Source organism: Hylobates moloch, unplaced genomic scaffold (assembly GCF_009828535.3).
Source record: "Hylobates moloch isolate HMO894 unplaced genomic scaffold, HMol_V3 SCAFFOLD_23, whole genome shotgun sequence".
Lineage (NCBI taxonomy): Eukaryota > Metazoa > Chordata > Mammalia > Primates > Hylobatidae > Hylobates > Hylobates moloch.
In genome coordinates, this window is record NW_026652298.1 from 38,463,509 (window position 1) to 38,484,447 (window position 20,939).

General features: G+C 50.5%; 1 protein-coding gene across 2 annotated transcripts in view; it reads left to right on the top strand.

Annotated features, from left to right (window-relative positions):
- Positions 1-10,657: 10,657 nt before the first annotated feature.
- The window catches only part of TRAP1 (TNF receptor associated protein 1), a 63,132-nt gene continuing 52,850 nt past the window's right edge, over positions 10,658-20,939 (top strand). The window contains exons 1-2 of one of the 2 annotated variants that reach the window (XM_058433996.1): positions 10,660-10,807; positions 13,134-13,223. In XM_058433996.1, the coding sequence (XP_058289979.1) occupies positions 10,720-10,807; positions 13,134-13,223 (178 nt within the window). In that variant the 5' untranslated portion in view covers positions 10,660-10,719. Of the gene's footprint in view, positions 10,808-13,133; positions 13,224-20,939 lie in introns of both variants that reach the window. The other variant, XM_032145465.2, reaches the window with a different exon arrangement.

The window sequence follows — 20,939 nt, forward strand, 5'->3', positions numbered from 1 at the left end:
AGGCAGGATTTCACCATGTTGGCCAGGCTGGTCTTGAACTCCCGACCTCAAGTGATCCACCCGCCTTGGCCTCACAAAGTGCTGGGATTACAGGCATGAGCAAACATGCCCGGTTCTTTTGATTACTATAAAATTGAACCAAAGATTTTATTTGAACCAAAAATGCTTTGAGCATTGCATGGCGAAATACACAGTTTTTAAAAAAGAAACACCCCTTTCAGTAAGGAAATGATTGCACGTTAGTGGCCATTTTGCTACCAGGAAGTTCTTAGCACAGGACAGTGTGTGCCGGGAAGCTAAGGCTATACCCACAGTGCCGTAACGGATGGGCAGGGGCATGTAGACATGAGAATAACTTCATCTCAGACCATGAAGACATCGCAGCCTCATGGACGTATGGATTTTATGTGTTAATTTCACATGAATTACTTGTATACACTTCATAATAAATAGTCAGAGGTGGGGAAACATAGGTCCCTTATAAGATACTGAAGAAATTTAAGTGAATGTAATGCCCAGACTATCAAAGTAGATTCTGAGGAGCTCTGATGAGTAAATGACAATGCTTTGCAGTTGATCTAAATTGTGCATAAAACGGTGCTTTTGACATGCTCACATCTTTTTATAAAGGATTTACTAGGAATCTTTTGGCTATGAGACCACTGTTAAATCAACTCACCAGATAGAAAAGTTCAACGGGAGCTAACACCTATAAAACACCTCAATTAAGAAAGTATTCCATGAAGGAAAAAAAAAAAAAGGGCCGGGCGCAGTGGCTCACGCCTATAATCCCAACGATTTGGGAGGCCGATGCGGACGGATCACCTGAGGCCAGGAGTTTGAGACCAGCCTGGCCAACATGGTGAAACCCTGTCTCTACAAAAAATACAAAAATTAGCCAGGTATGGTGGCACGTGCTTGTAATCCCAGCTACTCGGGAGGCTGAGACACAATCTCTTGAACCCGGGAGGCAGAGGTTGCAGTGAGCCAAGATTGCGCCATTGCACTCCAGCCTGGGCGACAGAGCAAGACTGTCTCAAAAAATAATAATAAAGAAATAGATACAAGAAAGTATTGCATGGGCCGTGCACAGAGGCTCATGCCTGTAATCCCAGCACTTTGGAAGGCCAAGCTGGGAGGATTGCCAGAGGCCAGGAATTGGAGACCAGCCCGGGAACATAGCAAGACCCCTGCCTCTACACACACATACACACAATTTTGAGACACTGTTTCATTATGTTGCCCAGGCTGGAGTGCAGTGGCGCAATCTCCCAATCTCGGCTACTGAAGCCTCCACCTCCCGGGTTTTTGTGTTTGTTTTTGTTTTTGTTTTTGTTTTGAGACGGAGGCTCACTCTATCGCCCAGGCTGGAGTGCGGTGGCGCGATCTCGGCTCACTGCAACCTCTGCCTCCCGGGTTCAAGCGATTCTCCTGCCTCAGCCTCCCAAGTAGTTGGGATTACAGGCACCCGCCATCACGCCTGGCTAATTTTTTTGTATTTTTAGTAGAGACAGAGTTTCATCATGTTGTCCAGGCTGATCGTGAACTCCTGACCTCAGGTGATCCACCCACCTCGGCCTCCCAAAGTGCTAGGATTACAGGCGTGAGCCACCATACCCAGCCAACCTCCCGGGTTTAAGCGATTCTCCTGCCTCAGCCTCCTGATTAGCTGGGATTACAGGCCCCCTCCCCGCCACCAGGCCCCACTAATTTTTGTATGTTTAGTAGATACAAGGTTTCACCATGTTGCCCAGGCTGGTCTCGAACTCCTGACCTCAAGTGATCCTCCTGCACTGGCTTCCCAAAATGCTGGGATTACAGGCGTGAGCCACCATGCCCGGCCTATAAAATTTTTTTAAAGAATTAGCCAGGCATGATGCCACACACCTGCAGTCCCAGCTACGGAAGAGGCTGAGGTGTGAGGATCACTTGAGCCCAGTAGGTTGAGCCTGCAGTGAGCTACCATTGTGCCACTGTGCTCCAGCCCGGGCAACAGAGCAAGACTCTGTCTCTTAAAAAAAAGATCCCAGCACTTTGGGAGGCCAAGGCGGGTGTATCGCGAGCTCAGGAGCTCAAGACCAACCTGGCCAATATAGTGAAACCCTGTCTCTAGTAAAAATACAAAAATTAGTGGCGCGTGCCTGTATTCCCAGCTACTTGGGAGGCTGAGGCAGGAGAATCGCTTGAACCCAGGAGGTGGAGGTTGCAGTGAGCCGAGATCGCACCACTGCACTCCAGCTTGGGTGACTGAGACTTCATCTCAAAAAGGCCAGGCACGGTAGCTTACACCTGTAATCCCAGCACTTTGGGAGGACAAGGCAGACAGATCACCTGACATCAGGAGTTCAAGGCAAGCCTGGCCAACATGGCAAAACCCGGTCTGTACTAAAAATACAAAAATTAGCCAGGCATGGTGGCGTGCACCTGTGGTCCCATCTACTTGGGAGGCTGAGGTAGGAGAACTGCTTGAACCCTGGAGGCGGAGGTTGCAGTGAGCTGAGATCACACCACTGCACTCCAGCCTGGGTGACAGAGCAAGATTCTGTCTCAAAAAAAAAAAGAAAAGGAAAGAAAAACTTGTAAGTATTGAGGATGTTTTTAAGGGGATTAGGAAGAGACTGGGACAGGTGAGATTATAGAGGCTGAGCTGCCGCCTCTGTGAGGCTGAGGGGATTGAGGAAGGAACACCACCCAGCCAGGAGTCCTGGGCCTGGATGGAGTAAGGGCCTCAGCCTCAACTTTGATTGAGTCCCCCAAATTCTGCCTTCCTCCTGTGGAAAACAAAGTGAAGAGATGGGAAAATATGGCGTGTGACAAACACTGTTTACATGTATTCTTGTAGGAAAACAGAGGTGGTTAAGTAACCATCAAGTTCACAGAGCAGCAAGAGACAGAGAGGGTGCAGGCCCTTAACCCTCTACTGGTAGACTGTCCGTCGACACATCCTCTCTCCACACATTCACCTCGAACTCACTTTGGGAGCGCCTTGGGAAAGGGAGGAGTTTATAATGCACCGTAGCCCTCAAGCGTCGTGGCGGCAGTAAGTGGTAAGCAAGGCCTTCCAAAGGCCTGTTGGGGATCAGCTTGCCTGTGTTGGATTGCCCACTGGTTAACTTTGGCATTGGAGAAAAGGAAACGTTGACAGTCCTCATGCTGGGCACCCCTAGTGTCCACAGCGCCAAGCTCCTGGTGTGGGTGACACTGATCCATCCCCACCCAGTGCATGCAAGGGAGCTGAGCGAGGAGCAGGCTTTATCATGTCGGATCCGCAGTCCCCATGGCTCCAGACTAGCAGCAAGAAAGACTTTTCTAGGCCGGGCGCAGTGGCTCACGCCTGTAATCCCAGCACTTTGGGAGGCCGAGGCGGACAGATCATGAGGTCAGGAGATCGAGACCATCCTGGCTAACACGGTAAAACCCCGTCTCTACTAAAAATTAGCCGGGCGAGGTGGCGGGCACCCGTAGTCCCAGCTACTCGGGAGGCTGAGCCGGGAGGCTGAGCCAGGAGATTGGCGTGAACCCCGGGGGGCGGAGCCTGCAGTGAGCCGAAATGGTGCCACTGCACTCCAGCCTGGGTGACAGCAAGACTCCGTCTCCAAAAAAAAAAAAGAATTTTCTTAGCCAAAGCGGGGTGGCTCACGCCTATAATCCCAGCAATTTGGGAGGCTGAGGTGGGTGGATCACTAGAGGTCAGGAATTCGAGACCAGCCTGGCCAACATGATAAAACCCTATTTCTACTAAAAATACACAAATTAGCGAGGCGTGGTGCCTGTAGTCCCAGCTACACGGGCGGCTGAAGTGGGAGAATTGCTTGAACCTGGGAGGCAGAGGTTGCAGTGAGCTGAGATTGTGTCACTACACTCCAGCCTGGGCGACAGAGTGAGACCCTTTCTCAAAAAAAAAAAAAAAAAAAAAGGACATGGCAGCCAGTGGCAGCCTCAGGTCCTCTGGATAGGAGTCTCAGCAGAGCTAAGGCTGAGAAACACCAGGGGCAGCCAACAGCCAACAGCCCCCGCAGTGGGCTTGAAACCCGAAGTTACCTGGAAGGTGCTCCCTGACCTGACCATGTTGCTTGCCCCCGGGGAATACAGAGGTGCTGGGAGATGTTCTTCCTGCTTACTTGTGACAAGTGCAGGTTTTGAGGGAAACAGAAAACGGAATCAAGTCGTGCTTGCTTTTCAAAGACATAATTAGGGATGTCTAGCATTCCCGACCAATCACCCAGGTGAGGTGGAACACGTTTCCGCCATCCTTCATGTTTCATGAGCTGCAGGGCCAAGGCTGTGCAGGCCAGCATGGCACTCACCATGAAGAAGTGATGGGGCTAACAGGCATGATGGACAATATCCCCCGTCACCTCATGCCTGGGGGAGTTGGCACCTTCAAGGCCAGACATCAGGGAAGCTACCAGATGGTCCGCATTTCTACCTGCCCGAAACCCTGTCCTCCGTCCACGCCCCAGGGACCAGCGTGAGAAGCAGGACTGAGGGGTCCTCTTTACACCCAAGGAGACCCTGGGATAGCAGGCGCTGCTCAGCACACCAACCGTCTGGAATCCAGGCCTAAGGCACCCAGGTGAGGGAGCACTCTTGAGGTGGCAGGGTGGCGGGGACAGAGCCACCAGGCAGCCACACCAGCAAGGAAGGGGCGTTGCAGAGCTGCCCGAGTGGCCTGTGCAATTCCCCTGGGCACACAGGACTGAGCTGCCCTTTCACTCTCTTTACTTTCACGCCAAACCAATCCTCACTTGTTTTCTCTCTTTTTTTTTTTTTTTTGACGGAGTCTTGCTCTGTCGCCCAGGCTGGAGTGCAGTGGCGCAATCTTGGCTCACTGCAACTTCCGCCTCCCGGGTTCACGCCATTCTCCTGCCTCAGCCTCCCAAGTAGCTGGGACTACAGGCGCCACCACACCCAGCTAATTTTTGTATTTTTTGTACAGACAGCATTTTACCATGTTGCCTAGGCTGGTCTTGAACTCCTAGTCTCAACATATTTTCCTGCCTTGGCCTTGGAAAGTGCTGGGATTGCAGGAGTGAGCCACCACGTCTGGCCCACCTGGCTAGTCTTTGTGTTTTTTGGCAGAGACAGGGTCTCTTCTGGCTTCTTTATTTTATCTTATTTATTTATTTATTTTTGAGATGGAGTCTCACTCTGTCGCCCAGGCTGGAGTGCAGTGGCACGATCTCGGCTCACTGCAACCTCCGCCTCTCAGGTTCAAGCAATTTTCCAGCCTCAGCATCCTGAGTAGCTGGGATTATAGGTACCTGCCACCATGCCTGGTTAATTTTTGTATTTTTAGTAGAGACAGGGTTTCACCATACTGGTTAGGGTCGTCTCGAACTCCTGACCTGAGGTGATCCACCCACCTTGGCCTCCCAAAGTGCTGGGATTACAGGCATGAACCACAACGCCCAGCCTATTTTATTTTATTTTTTTGAGACAGAGTCTCATTCTGTCACCAGGCTGGAGGGCAATGGTGCAATCTGGGCTCACTGCAACCTCACCTCCCAGGTTCAAGTGATTCTCCTGCCTCAGCCTCCTGAGTAGGTGGGATTACGGGCATCCACTACTACGCCTGGCTAATTTTTTTTTTTTTTTTTTTTGAGAGGGATTCTTGCTGTTTCGCCCAGGCCAGAGTGCAGTGGCACTATCTCAGCTCACTGCAAGCTCCGCCTCCTGGGTTCATGCCATTCTCCTGCCACAGCGTCCGGAGTAGCTGGGACTACAGGCACCTGCCACCGTGCCTGGCTAATTTTTTGTATTTTTAGTAGAGATGGGGTTTCACCGTGTTAGCCAGGATAGTCTCGATCTCCTGACCTCATGATCTGCCCGCCTCGGCCTCCCAAAGTGCTGGGATTACAGGCGTGAACCACCGTCCCTGGCCTACGCCTGCCTGATTTTTATATTTTTAGTATAGACGGGGTTTCACCATGTTGGCTAGGCTGGCCTCAAACTCCTGACCACAAGTGATCCACCTGCCTCGGCCTCTCAAAGTGCCGGGATTACAGGTGTGAGCCACCACGCCTGGCCACTTCATTCCTTTTTATGGCTGAGTAATATTCCATTGTATGAATAGACCACATTTTGCTGACCCATTCGTCTGTCCATGGTTACCTGAGTTGCTTCCACGTTTTGGCTATTGTGAATAAAGCACTGGGCATTTTTCACGGCCCTCAGCTGATCCCAGTGGAAGGCAGTGGCTTTGTATGGGCAGCCTGGTATCAGCCATAGAGAGGGGCAGGAGACTTGGGGGTTCTTCCCTTTCCCTCCCCAAGCAGCTGCCAGTCATTCTCCACTAATTCAAGTCAAGTACATCTGCATGTAAACATTTTTTCCTCTTTCTAGATTCTTGGTTTACGCAGAGCCTGAAATCCATGCGTGGCCACCTTAGGACACGCCTTGCATCCCTCGGTACCTTAAAAAGCCACAGGTCCAGCAGGACGCTGCGGCTCATGCCTGTAATCCCAGCACTTTGGGAGGCCGAGGCGGGCGGATCACGAGGTCAGGAGATCAAGACCATCCTGGCTAACAGGGTGAAACACCATCTCTACCAAAAATACAAAAAAATTAGCCAGGCATAGTAGCACGTGCCTGTAGTCCCAGCTATTCAGGAGGCTGAGGCAGGAGAATCACTTGAACCTGGGAGGCGGAGGTTGCAGTGAGCCAAGACCGTGCCACTGAACTCCAGCCTGGGCAACAGAGTGAGACTCCGTCTCAAAAATAAAAAAATAAAAAAGCCACAGGTCCCTGGGCTAGCAGAGGCCCCAGGACCACAAGGCTCTGAGGCTGAGGGTTTGTCTCTGAAGGCTACAGGCCAACAGGACAGAAGGCTCTGGGGGTTTGTCTGGAACTTGGTAGATTTGCCCTCCACAAAACCTGGGGCCTGCCAGTCTTGGCAGAGGCCCCCCACCCTTAACTAAAGCCCAGGTTTCCCTCCTTTTGCCAACTATCACTTCCCTTTGTTGAAATTGGCCTGGTGCGGTGGCTCAAGCCTGTAATCCCAGCATTTTGGGAGGCCAAGGCAGGCGGATCACTTGAGGTCAGGAGTTCGAGACCAGCCTGGCCAACATGGTGAAACCCCGTCTCTACCAAAAATACAAAAATCAGCCAGGCATGGTGGCGGGTGCTTGCAATCCCAGCTACTTTGGAGGCTGAGGCAGGAGAATCACTTGAACATGGGAGGCAGAGGTTGCAGTGAGCTGAGATCACACCACTACACTTAAGCCTGGGCAACAAGCACGAAACTTTGTCTCAAACAACAAAAAAACAAAACAAAACAAAAAAAGAAATAAAAGGCCTAAGCCAGATATATTGCGCCATGGACGAATGTGACAGCTGTCACAAAAGAGAGGATTGCCCGGGCGTGGTGGCTCACGCCTGTAATCCCAGCACTTTGGGAGGCCAAGGCGGGCGGATCACGAGATCAGGAGATCAAGACCATCCTGGCTAACATGGTGAAACCCTGTCTCTACTAAAAATAATAAAAGAAATTAGCCGGGCATGGTGGCGGGCACCTGTGGTCCCAGCTACTCGAGAGGCTGAGGCAGGAGAATGGCGTGAACCCAGGAGGTGGAGCTTGCAGTGACTCGAGATCGCACCGCTGCACTCCAGCCTGGGCGACAGAGCGAGACTCCGTCTCGAAAAAAAAAAAAAAAGAGAGAGATGATTTCCTGAATGGAGTGAAAAAGGGATGAAATGTGAAGGCGAGACACCCCCCACCCACCCCCATTCCCTGAGGACATGCTGGGAAGGGCTCTGCCTGGAGTGTGGTGATAGGGAACACAGGCAGGCCCATGCAGGCCTACAGGAGGAGGCAGAAGGAGTTTGGAAATGATTCTAAATATGTGCATGTGTGTTGGCAGGGGGACCATTGGAGGATCTGAGAGACGGAGTATGATCTAGCTGCTGTGGAGGATGGGAGGCTGGCAAGAGTGGAAGCAGGAGGCCTGTCAGGGCTGCTGGAGTGGTCCAGGTGAGAGGACCCTGCTCTTCCACCCAAATCTGCCCACCCTCTTTCCATTCCCCTTCTCAGTTGCTTAAGCTGGGAATTTGCCACTTTCCACCTGGAAGCATTTCCTGACACATCCTCTTCCACCCAACTCTGTCCCGGCCCCACTGAAGGTCATTCTCCTGGCTCCTGTGCTTCTCTGCAGCACCTGCCATGAGCTGGAGTTGCTATTTTTGTACAGTTATTGGAGTGTGGCAGTGAATCTTCAGTGTGCCTCCGAATTACCTGGGAACCTCAGTGGAGCCGCCTGGGCCCCACTCCGGGACTGAGGGGGTGCTGGGAAATCGGCATTATGAGGCTGCAGCTGGGTCTGGACCAAATGTTAGGCCAGGGTTTATGGTCTGAATCTCCAACTAGACTCTAACCTCCAGCAAGGGGTAAGGCAAAAATAAATTCTTTTTTTGTTGTTGTTTTTTTGAGATGGAGTCTCACTCTGTTGCCCAGGCTGGAGTGCAGTGGCGTGATCTCGGCTCACTGCAACCTCTGCCTCCCGGGTTCAAGCGATTCTCCTGCCTCAGCCTCCTGAGTAGCCTTAGCTGTACACAGGTGCCCACCACCACACCCAGGTGATTTTTTTGTTTTTGAGACAGACTTTCACTCTTGTTGGCCAGGCTGGAGTGCAATGGCATGGTATCAGCTCACTGCAACCTTCACCTCCTGGGTTCAAGCGATTCTCCTGCCTTAGCCTCCTGAGTAGCTGGGATTACAGGCATGCGCCACCACGCCTGACTGATTTTTTGTATTTTTAGTAGAGACGGAGTTTCTCCATGTCAGTCACGCTGGTCTCAAACTCCCGACCTCAGATGATCTGCCCGCCTCAGCCTCCCAAAGTGCTAGGATTACAGGCGTGAGCCATTGCTCTTGGCCTAATTTTTGTATTTTTAGTAGAGATGGGGTTTTGCCATGTTGGCCAGGCTGGTCTCAACCTCCTGACCTCAAGTGATAAGACCACCTTGGCCTCCTAAAGTGCTGGAATTACATGCGTAAGCCACCACACCAGGCCACCTTTCCAGGTCTTTTCCTGATCCTGAGGGTCTAGGCATTTTTAACAGTCTGAATAGAAAATATTTGCGACAACATTTGCCATCTATTACCTGTAAGGGTGGTCATCGACGAGACTTCCTCTACATAGTAAGAACCTTGGTCTCCACAACCTCTCGTTTTGTTGTTGTTGTTGTTTTGTTTTTTTTGAGACAGGGTGTGGCTCTGTTGCCCAAGCTGGAGTTCAATGGCATGAACTTGGCTCACTGCAACCTCTCCCTCCTGGGCTTAAGCAATCCAGCCACCTCAGCCTCCCTTGTAGCTGGGATTACAGACCTGTGCTACCACATCCAGTACAGGTATGTTTGGTACAGACAGGGTCTCACCATGTTGCCCACGCTGGTCTCCAACTCCTGACCTCAAGCAATTCGCCCACCTCGGCATCCCAAAGTGTTGGGATTACAGGTGTGAGTCACCGTGCTCGTGCCCACAACCCCTTATCTTCACTCACTCTTTTTATTGATTCCAGGTCTGTATAACTCAACTCTTTTTTTTCTTCTTTTTTTTTGAGACATTGTCTCAGCTCTGTCGCCCAGGCTGCAGTGCAAGTGGCACGATTTCGGCTCACAGCAACCTCAGCCTCCTGGGTTCAAGCTATTCTTCCGCCTCAGCCTCCCCAGGAGCTGGGACTACAGGCACGTGCCATCTTGCCCGGCTAATTTTTTGTATTTTAGTAGAGATGGGGTTTCACCATGTTGGCCAGGCTGGTCTCGGACTCCTGACCGCAGGCAATCCGCCCACCTTATCCTCCCAAAGTGCTAGGATTACAGGCGTGAGCCACCGCGCCCAGCCAGAACTCAACTCTTTGAACCAATTGCCAATCAGAAAATATTTGAATCCACCTATGACCTCTAAGTAGTTCACCCTGTGAGTTGTCCTGCCTTTCCACACGGAACCAACTTATGTCTTACATGCACTGACTGATGTCTTACGTCTCTCAAAAATGTATAAAACCAAGCAAGCTGTAACCCAACCACCTTGGGCACAAGTTCTCAGGACCTTTTGAGACTGTGCCTCCCTCCATACCCACTCATATTTGGCTCAGGATAACCTTCTAAATACTTTAGAGTTTGACTCTTCTCGACAAGGGCAAGAGAAGTGGAATAAACTAATAACCGCAGTTTTCCTGGTGGTATTGGTCACTGGGTTCACGTTTTGGTGTAGCCAGTAAAGCCTGGAATTCCCTTCCTCATTCGCTTTAGCTTTTTGGCCAGTCTTGGTTTGCAAGAGACTTGCAGCGGCCTAGACGGATGGCCGGGATTCACAAAGGTCGCAGAGACGGGAACTGCTTCTTCCCCAGCGCCGCCTCCACACCCTCGCGTGGATACTGACATCCGCCCCATTCCAGGAATGCGCACAGCTAGGCGCAGCCGGCCAGCGTGGGCCAGGGGCGGCGGGGCCACCTCCCCCAGCTCCGCGCGCAGGGCCCGTCGCCCTTGACAACGCGACCCAAGGTCACGGAGGTCCCACCCCCAGGCCCGACCGTCCACGCGAGGGGTAGCACCCAGCCACGCGCCCGAGCAGGCAGCGGCCCGGACAGCCCGGCGCCCGCCGTGACATCACTGCCCCGCGCCCAAGGAAGGCCCCGCCCCGCGCGGCCCCGTCCCGCCCCGCCCCGTCCCATCGTGTCAGGTCCCGCGTGGCTGCGCGCGGCGCTCTGGGAGTACGACATGGCGCGCGAGCTGCGGGCACTGCTGCTGTGGGGCCGCCGCCTGCGGCCTTTGCTGCGGGCGCCGGCGCTGGCGGCCGTCCCGGGAGGTGAGGGCGTCCTGGCTGGACGGGCAGCGGGCGGGCCGGGCCACGGAGACTGCAGGGGCGTCCCTGTGCTCCGGGAAGCGAGGCGCCGGCACCTGCTTCACAGGCGTGGGAGGTCCGGCGAGGCCAAGCGCGGCAGACGCGTTTACTTTCGCTCCACTGCCCGCCAGCTCCGGCCTGGCTGCCTTTTCCTCGGCTGGACTCTCCTGGCCACCCGCCCATCGGAGCCCTGAGGGAGGCTGGGGCTTGGGGGGGTCGCGGGGTCGGGCGGAGTGGCTGCGGGGTCGTCCCTCCTGCAGCTTCAGTCCAGTCAGGTAGCGCACGTGCAGGTGGAGCCGCTGCGGAGCGCGGAGTCTTTGCGGGTGCATGTGGCGGGGAACGGACTCACTCGGGGTGATCATGCGAGTTCCTTGGATCGTGCTTTACCCCTCCCCGCCCCCCAGTAGCGCACTGACGGTTCCTTTGTTAATTCGTTCATTGGACACACATGTGAGCGCCCGCTCAGTGCCCGGTGCGGTGCAGGTTCTGGGGACGCCACAGTGAACAAAACCAACAGCAGTCACCCGGGTTCCCAGAGCAGGTGGACTCGATGTCGTTGACGCAGCTGTGTCCTCAGGGCCTGGAATTGATGGATGCGCCAATAAATGTTTGTAAAAAAGAATGACCCTAACCTCTGCTTTCCCAGTCCCCACTCGGAGGTAACAACAGTGAAAGTTTTGACGTTCCTTCGGGGCTGTACACACTGTTACACGTGTAAATATAAATGTCTTCGTATAACTATTTTTACTCTAAAAAGCCTAAAGCATGTATGCATTGTGCTACGTTATACTTCAGAAAATTTTAACACTCCCAGCATTCTTTCCACATGTTTTCATGTCAGTGTACACAGGTCCCTGTGCTTTCCAGTGACCACACAGTATTGTGTATGATGGACGTGTCATTTGTTTAAACATTGTCCTAATAGTGGACGCAATAAAGGTTATTTCAGGTTTTACTTTTTATTACAATGCTGCATAGAATGGGTGAGTACTTAAATATTTGTTCACGTGCGGTATTTCTTTAGCCTTACATAGTTAGAGTTTTAGAATGGATATTTTAGAGCCTATGCATTTTTGAAATGTTAGCAGATACTGCCAAGTTGTCCAAAAAGGCCTTATCAATTTATATCACCTTTAGCAGGCATCAAGACTGCCTATTCCAAAGGTATTTTCTTCAATGCTGAATATTATGTCTTTTCAAAACCAGTGGTCTATAAAAGATACCTTGTGGCCGGGCGCGGTGGCTCATGCCTGTAATCGCAGCACTTTGGGAGGCTGAGGTAGGCAGATCAGGAGTTCAAGACCAGTCTGGCCAACATGGTGAAACCCCGTCTCCACTAAAAATAGAAAAATTAGCTGGGTGTGATGGCACGCGCCTGTAATCCCAGCTTCTTGGGAGGCTGAGGCAGGAGAATCGCTTGAACCCAGGAGGCAGAGGTTGCAGTGAGCTGAGATTGCACCACTGCAGTCCAGCCTGGGCGACAGAGTGACACTCCATCTCAACAACAAAAATAATAATAATTTTCCCTCAGAAAGTGATGCTGTTGCTCTCTTCTAGCACCAGTGTCTGATCAATTATTTATTTATTTTTCTTGTCTTTATGAGGTGGGGTTTCACTATGTTGGCCAGGCTGGTCTCCAGTGCCTGACCTCAAGTGATCTGCCCGCCTCGCCCCCCAAAATGCTGGGATTGCAGGCGTGTGTCACCGTGCCTGGGCAACTGTCCTATTAATTTGGTTCTTGTTTCTTTTGTGGCTGACTCGGGTTTTTTCCCCCTTGGAGGTTAAGATTTTTTCTCTTTGTCGTTTGTGGTCTCACATCCACAGGTGTTGGTGATTCATGCTTTGTATCCTGCAGTGTTGCTTCCATTTGGAAAATTTGTCAGTTTTCAGCCCAGGGACATTTTAATTGTTTCTTTATGTCTTTTTCTTTTCTTTTCTTTTCTTTTTTTTTTTTTTTTGATATGGAGTCTCGCTCTGTCACCCAGGTTGGAGTGCAGTGGCGCGATCTCGGCTCGCTGCAAGCTCCACCTCCCGGGTTCACACCATTCTCCTGTTTCAGCCTCCCGAGTAGGTGGGACTTTAGGCGCCCGCCACCACGCTTTGCTAATTTTTTGTATTTTTAGTAGAGATGGGGTTTCACCGTGTTAGCCAGGATGGTCTCGATCTCCTGACCTCGTGATCCGCCCGCTTCGGCCTCCCGAAGTGCTGGGATTACAGGCGTGAGCCACTGCGCCCGGCCATTTATCTCTTTTTCTTAAAAATCATCTCTGTCCTCTCCTCCATCTTCTAGTGCCTGAGTCTAAGAAATGGAACGTGTTCTTGGCAGCCTTCTGTGTTGCAGGTGCCCTTGTCATTGTCACCTGTGTGAATGAATGGGAAGGTAAATTGTTTGGATTGATTGAACGATGAGTGAATTTAGCTAAGAAAATACATGTCTTGTGCAACAGGGGAGAAAGAATGGTTTAGGCAGATCCACCTATATAGAAAATCCAGACTTCTTGAAATTTTTTTCTCTTCTTGGGAAAGTGTTTCCAGGTTCTAGCATGTGCCTGGCTTCACATGTGTATGTCTTATGTCTATGGAATCCTCTAGCCCATGCTACGCTGCCTCAGTCACCCATGAGCTCAGCCCTCTTACCCTTTCAGATCTCACTGACCCCTGACACTGCCAGCCCCGTCACTTGCCCTCAGAATATCTTATTTGATTTTTTTTTGAGCTGGAGTCTTGCTCTGTTGCCCAGGCTGGAGTGCAGTGGTGCAACCTCGTCTCAGCACAACCTCCGCCTCCCGGGTTCAAGTGATTCTCCTGCCTTAACCTCCCACGTAGCTGGGACTACAGGCGCGTGCCACCATGCCCAGCTAGGTTTTGTATTTTTAATAGAGATGGGGTTTCACTGTGCTGGCCAGGGTGGTCTCGAACTCCTGACCTCATGATCCACTTGCCTTGGCCTTCCAAAATGCTGGGATTACAGGCGTCAGCCACTGCACCTGGCCTACCCTCAGAATATTTCTGTGAGGGGTGGGCTAGGATATCTGCTTGTGGACTTTATATTTGTCATTTTTGCGCATAACAGTTTATTCAACAAATACATTGCAAATACCCCCGAGTCTTCAAAGAAAATGTGACCCTGCTGTCTGGAGTCATAGGTGGCTGCTGAGCAGTGTACCAGGGCTATCTTGGCCTGGGCAGCACATTAGAGAAACGAGCTGCTTGCCCCAGGGTAAGTTTCACAGATGAGGAGCGATTTGGGCCAAGTGTCCAAGGCTGTTTTCACTGGAGGGGAGGGAGGAGCATTCCAGGTCTGGAAAGCTGCAGGTGCAAGGGTAAGGCGATAGCTCTGAATAATTGGTTTGATGAAAGACTTGTGGGCGTGTGCAGGAGTGATGGTGAATGAGGCTAGCAGTTGTGTCTTTTCTGTCAGATACAAGCTTGTGCGTAGGAGCCTCATCCTGCAATCCTAGGACAGTCACAGAGCCAGCCCTGGGCCTGGTGTTTGGGGAGCCCAGCCACGTGGCCCACCATGAGACCGTTTCATCAGAGCTCCGTCAGAGGTGTCAGATGTGCCAGTAGAAGGATGAGGCTGCCTCCTAAAGGAGAGGGAAGACCTGGAAAGAGCAGACGCAGTCTCCCAAAGCGAGCATGATGGTGTGGTCAGGCAGGTAGGGTGACGGGTTGGTCATTTTGCATGACCAGGTGACTGCCACGATCACCAAGGGCGCCGAGTCCAGTCTCCTGGTCATGCCAGATGCTCTTGTTTTCATGAAATTGCCAGAACATGACTGAGGCAACCACGATAGGACTGGTTGGTGCAGGCGTTAAGGTCTTGGGCATTTTTGTTCTCTGTAAGCTGGAGCCTTGTTGGAATTTCCTGTCTTGGAAATCAGAGTTGTAAGAGTAGGTCCGCTGCCAGCACCAGGAAGGTCTGGAGAGCTGGTTTCCTCTCTTTGCTGGGGGCTCAAGCTCTAGCTAGTTTGTTTCATCTTAGAAAAAGAGCCTCACCTGGACCCCGCTCCTGTAGGTGGTGCCTGCCTGCTGCGCCCGCCCCTTCAGTATTTCGTGTTGTTGACTGGTTTTGCCTCCTCCCTCTCCTCTCCCTTTGTTTGGAGACTGTGCTGTTTGATTTCCGTGTCTTGTGTGCTGCACCCTTCAGGAGAATTCAGGTGAATTTCCGGTGCTCTCCTGCTGTTCTTTTCAGAGTGGAGGGGAGTAGTACTTGCTGGTCAGTTGCCACTCTGTCTGTGAAACAGCTCTTTGTGTTGCTGAGATGACACTAGAGGTGCAGCGTCCATGACATCTTTGTCGTCTGATTAAGCTGTGGTGCTGGCACTTAGACGGCAGAGGAAGGTGTGGCCCAGCTGCCCAAGGCCACCAGGAGGACCCTCAGCTTAGTTAGGACCAAGGGGACTGAGTTATCTGAGTGCCTGAAAAAGAACACATCAGGCCAGGTGCGGTGGCTCTCGTCTGTAATCCCAGCACTTTGGGAAGCCGAGGTGGGTGGATCACTTTGAGTTCAGGAATTTGAGACCAACCTGGGCAACATGGCGAAACCCCGTGTCTACTAAAAAATATAAAGAAATTAGCCATGGTGGTGGCAGGCGCCTGTAATCCCAGATACTTGCGTGGCTGAGGCACAAGAATTGCTTGAACCTGGGAGGTGGAGGTTGGAGGTTGCAGTGAGCCGAGATTGTGCCACTGCACTCTCTCCTGGGCGACAGTGCAAGACTCCGTCTTGGAAACAAACAAACACGTCATTCTGAAGGTAAGAGATTAGCAAAGCGTTTATTGGTTACTGGGTGAGTAGTTGGCCTAAGCTAAGACAAAAGAGAACTCTCCACGTATTTTGCTACCCCTTGGCAGGAAGAGAGGGAATGCAGCTTGTGGGGTGGGGGTGGGGATGTCAAGTTGATAAGAAAACTGTAGAAAAAGAAGCATTTACTCCTGCCCCCCATGTCAGGAAATACCACGTGACAAAGGTGAGTTCCATGAAAGAGGCTGTTACTGAGGCCTGTGATACTTGCTTGTCTCAAAATACTGACGTATCTTTTTTTTTTTTTTTTTTTTGAGACAGATTCTTACTGTCGCCAGGCTGGAGTGCAGTGGCATGACCTCAGCTCAGTGCAACCTCCGCCTCCTGAATTCAGGCAGTTCTCCTGCCTCAGCCTCCCGAATAGCTGGGACTACAGGTGCATGCCACCACGGCCAGCTAATTTTTGTATTTTTAGTAGAGACGGGCTTTCACCATGTTGGGCAGGATGTTCTCAATCTTTTGACCTTTTGATTTACCTGCTTTGGTCTCCCAAAGTGCTGGGATTACAGATGTTAGCCACCACATCGGGCCTGACAAAGAATCTTGATAGCGATTGAAAATGTATGCGTTCACACTCAAACGAAGTAAAAAGTGCTTTTAGGTTCAAAGCCAGAGAATGTTCATGGATTTGGTTTTTGCTGCCTCAGGTGTAGCCAGCTAGAACTTTTCTTACCACCATCCTGCTTAGTCCTTCTGAAGACCTGCCTTCTACTAGGAAGCCGCTCTTAGTCCACAAAGGGGCTTCTCTGTAGTTCCACAGCATTTAACAAAATAGATTTCAGAGAGTTTATTTGTGTTGTGGCTGGTTATTTCTGCTAAAACCGCTAGGAATTACCATAAAAGCTGTAGCTTGGAGAAACAGTATCTACTTGCAGGAGTATTACTGCCACCTGTTTTTTTTTTTTTTTTTGGATGGAGTCTTGCTCAGTTTCCCAGGCTGGCGTGCAGTGGCACGAACTCGGCTCACTGCAATCTCCGTCTCCCGGGTTCAAGCAATTTTCCTGCCTCAACCTCCCAAGTAGCTGGGGCTACAGGCATGCACTACCGTGCCCGGCTAATTTTTGTATTTTTAGTTGAGATAGGGTTTCACCATTTTGGCCAGGCTGGTCTTGAACTTCTGACCTTGCGATCTGCCTGCCTCAGCCTCCCAAAGTGCTGGGATTACAGGTGTGAGCCGCTGTTCCCAACCCGGCCATTGGCTTTTTAACCAGGTGAATTCCTGTAGATCAGGTAAATTGAAAGAACATGTAGCTGAATCGTCGTTTTTAAGAGAATGGCTCAGTTACTTAATAGCCATGTAATTAAGAAATGTGGCTAGAAGGTAAAAACTTGGCGAGGCCTGGTAGCTCATGCCTGTATTCCCAGCACTTTAGGGGCTTCAGTGGGAGGATCCTGTGAGTTTAGGAGTTTGAGACCAGCCTGGGCAACCTAGAGAGACCCCCATCTCTACGAAAAAAACTTTTTTTTTTTTTTTTTTTTTCAATTAGCTGACTGTGCCTATGGTCCCAGCTACCCAAGATCTGAAGTGGGAAGCTTGCTGAAGTCTGAGAAGTGGAGGCTGCAGTGAGCTGTGATCACGCCACTGCACTACACTCTGGGTGACAGAACGACAGTGTCTCAAAAAAAAAAAATATATATATATATATAAGAAATTAATTTTGAGATAGCTAAATTAAATGCCATATTAAGAGCAGGAGGCTATTCAGCAGTGCTGCTGAGAACAAGACAGAAGGACATGGGTCCTTCTCATGTAACTGTGTGTGTCGGGTTAGTGATATGTGCCTTGAAGGAGAAATTAAGACAGCACATTGACATGTTGGTTCACACTTGCCAGTATTTCAGCATTTGTCAGGCAATGGAATGTTTGAGCAAATTTTCCGTGAAGCTGACTTTAAAACATTTCATTTTCACCATTATGATGAGAAGTCTTTCTGAAACACTTTGTCATTAGATGGCCCAGAACTGAGCCTTTCTTTGATGTTTTCAGGGTCAATATTATGGGTGTTAATTTTTGGTCTTCTGTTTTAATACATGGGCTCCCATAGGGCCATTGAAATGTGAAGAATCCTTCGTCTGTAAAGTGTCCCCACATCAAAACTGCATTGTGAGTGTTTATATTTTTGGCCTCTCTTACTGTGGCCTTAACTTGCAGGCCTGTCTGGAGCCCCGTTCTCTCCTTTCCCAGTTTTCAGATGGGGCTGGGAAACTTGTTAACATCAAATTGTTAAAAAGAGAGATGAGTTTCATATGGGCCAGTAGTCTTCCATGACCAAGCTTAGCGTGAGGGTTTCAGGCCCATATTTTGACTCTTCCTAGGTGCCCTTTCCCTTTTTGTTCTTTTTCTTTATGTTCAAGGAGTTATGTTTCTTGATGAATGAAGTATCAGTATATCGTAGTAGAGAACGATTAGACCAGGTTCTGGAACACAGGAAACCTCAAGAAACAGTGAGTGTTGAGAATGCCCGAGCTAAGAACTCAAGACATTTGTGAGGGAATACACGTCTTTCTGTTCAGAATGTTCATGTACTTAAGAAACTTCTTGCCGGGCGTTGTGGCTCACGCCTGTAATCTCAGCACTTTGGGAGGCTGAGGCGGGCGGATCACCTGAGGTTGGGGGTTTGAGACCAGCCTGACCAACATGGAGAAACCCTGTCTCTACTAAAAATACAAAACTAGCCGGGTGTGGTGGTGCATGCCTGTAATCCTAGCTACTTGGGAGGCTGAGGCAGGAGAATCGCTTGAATCTGGGAGGCAGAGGTTGTGGTGTGCCGAGATGGTGCCACTGCACTCCAGCCTGGCAACAAGAGCGAAAACTCCGTCTCACACAAAAAAGAAAAAAATAAAAAGGGAAACAAAGGTAAACTGGGAAGGGACTGTGTGTAATCTTCCATACCTTGCATTTTCCAGTTATATTCTTGGGTTTGTTTCTTGTTGCCACGGAATTCTAGTATTCCACAGCGTGGATGTTTTTTAATTTATGTAACCCTCTCATGGTGGACATTTAGGTTGTTGCTGACTTTCCCCAAGATCACAGATGGCATTGCCAACAGTTTCTCACACCTTCACCAGTGCTAGAATGACAGTGTTTAAAAGATCTCTGTCAATCTGGTGGTGAAAATGCTATCTTGTTTTAAAGTGCATTTCCTTAGTTATGAGTGTGGTAAAACATCTTTTACTAGGATGTAAAGCCATTGATGTTTCTCATTTTTGTGAATGGCCATTTTTCTCTTGGACCAATGGCCTTTTTCTTTTTCTTTTCTTTCTTTTTTTTTTTTTTTTTTTTTGAGACGGAGTCTTGCTCTATCGCCCAGGCTGGAGTGCAGTGGCGCAATCTCGGCTCACTGCAAGCTCCGCCTCCCGGGTTCACGCCATTCTCCTGCCTCAGCCTCCCCGAGTAGCTGGGACTACAGGCGCCCGCCACCACGCCCGGCTAATTTTTTGTATTTTTAGTAGAGACAGGGTTTCACCATGGTCTCGATCTCTTGACCTCGTGATCCGCCCGCCTCAGCCTCCCAAAGTGCTGGGATTACAAGTGTGAGCCACTGCGCCTGCCTTTTTTTTTTCTTTTTCTTTTTCTTTTTTTTTTTTTTTTTTGAGATAGAGTTTTGGACTTGTTGCCCAGGCTGGAGTGCAGTGGCGCAATCTCAGCTTACCGTAACCTCTGTGCTAGGCCTATTAAATAATTTTTAAAAATTGAGACAGAGTCAGTCCGGGCATGGTGGCTCACACCTGTAATCCTAGAACTGTGGGAGGCTGAGGTGGGTGGATCATGAGGTCAGGAGATCGAGACCATCCTGGCTAACACGGTGAAACCGCATCTCTACTAAAAATACAAAAAAATAGCTGGGCATGGTGGCGGGCGCCTGTAGTCCCAGCTACTCGGGAGGCTGAGGCAGGAGAATGCCGTGAACCCGGGAAGCGGAGCTTGCAGTGAGCCAAGATCGCACCACTGCATTCCAGCCTGGGCAACAGAGCAAAACTCCATCTCACAAAAAAAAAAAAAAAAAAATTGAGTCAGAGTCTGACTCTGTTGCCCAGGCTGGAGTGCAGCGGCGCCATCTCACCTCACAGTAACCTCCGCCTCCCTAGGTCAAGCAGTCCTCTTGCCTCAGCCTCACAAGTAGCTGGGATTACAGGCACGCGCCACCATGCTCGGGTAATTTATATTTATTTATTTATTTATTTATTTCGAGATGGAGTCTCGCTCCGTCACCCAGGCTGGAGTGCAGTGGTGCAATCTTGGCTCACTGCAACCTCCGTCTCCCGGGTTGAAGTAATTCTCCTGCCTCAGCCTCCCGAGTAGCTGGGACTACAGGTGCCCGTCACCACGCCCGGCTAATTTTTGTATTTTTAGTAGAGATGGAGTTTCGCTATATTGGTCAGGCTGGTCTTGAACTCCTTTCTTCATGATCCGTCTGCCTCAGCCTCCCAAAGTGTTGGCATTACAGGCGTGAACCACTGCTCCTGGCCTTCTGGCTAATTTTTTTTTTTTTTTTTTTTTTGGTAGAGACAGGGTTTTGCCATGTTGGCCAGGCTAGTCTCAAACTCTTGACCTCGGGATCCGCCCGCCCCCGCCTCCCAAAGTGCTGGGATTACAGGCGTGAGCCACGGCGCTAAATTTTATTTTAGAGACAGGGTCTTGCTTTGTCACCCGGGCTGGAGTACAGTTGGGCGATCCCGGCTCACTGCAGGCCTGACCTCCTGGACTCAAGTGATACTCCTGCCTCATCCTCCCAAGTAGCTGTGACCTCATCCTCCCAAGAAGCATGCACCACCATGCCTGGCTAATTAAAAAAAATTTTTTTAGAGATGAGGTCCCACTATATTGCCCCAGCTTGTCTTGAACTCCTGGCCTCAAGTGATCCTCCTACTTCTGCCTGCCAAAGTACTGGGATTACACGCAAGAGCCATTGTGCCTGGCCCCCGGTTTTTTTCTTTTTTTTTTTTTTTTTTTTTTTTTTTTTTTTTTTGTGTAGGCGTCGTCTAGTCCCATTCCGTCGCCCAGGCTGGAGTGCAGTGGCGCAATCTCGGCTCACTGCAAGCTCCGCCTCCCGGGTTCACGCCATTCTCCTGCCTCAGCCTCTCCGAGTAGCTGGGACTACAGGCGCCCGCCACCACGCCCGGCTAATTTTTTGTATTTTTAGTAGAGACGGGGTTTCACTGTGGTCTCGATCTCCTGACCTCGTGATCTGCCCGCCTCGGCCTCCCAAAGTGCTGGGATTACAAGCGTGAGCCACCGCGCCCAGCCCGGTTTTTTTCTTAATATGTTTGTCTTTTTTTTTTTTTTTT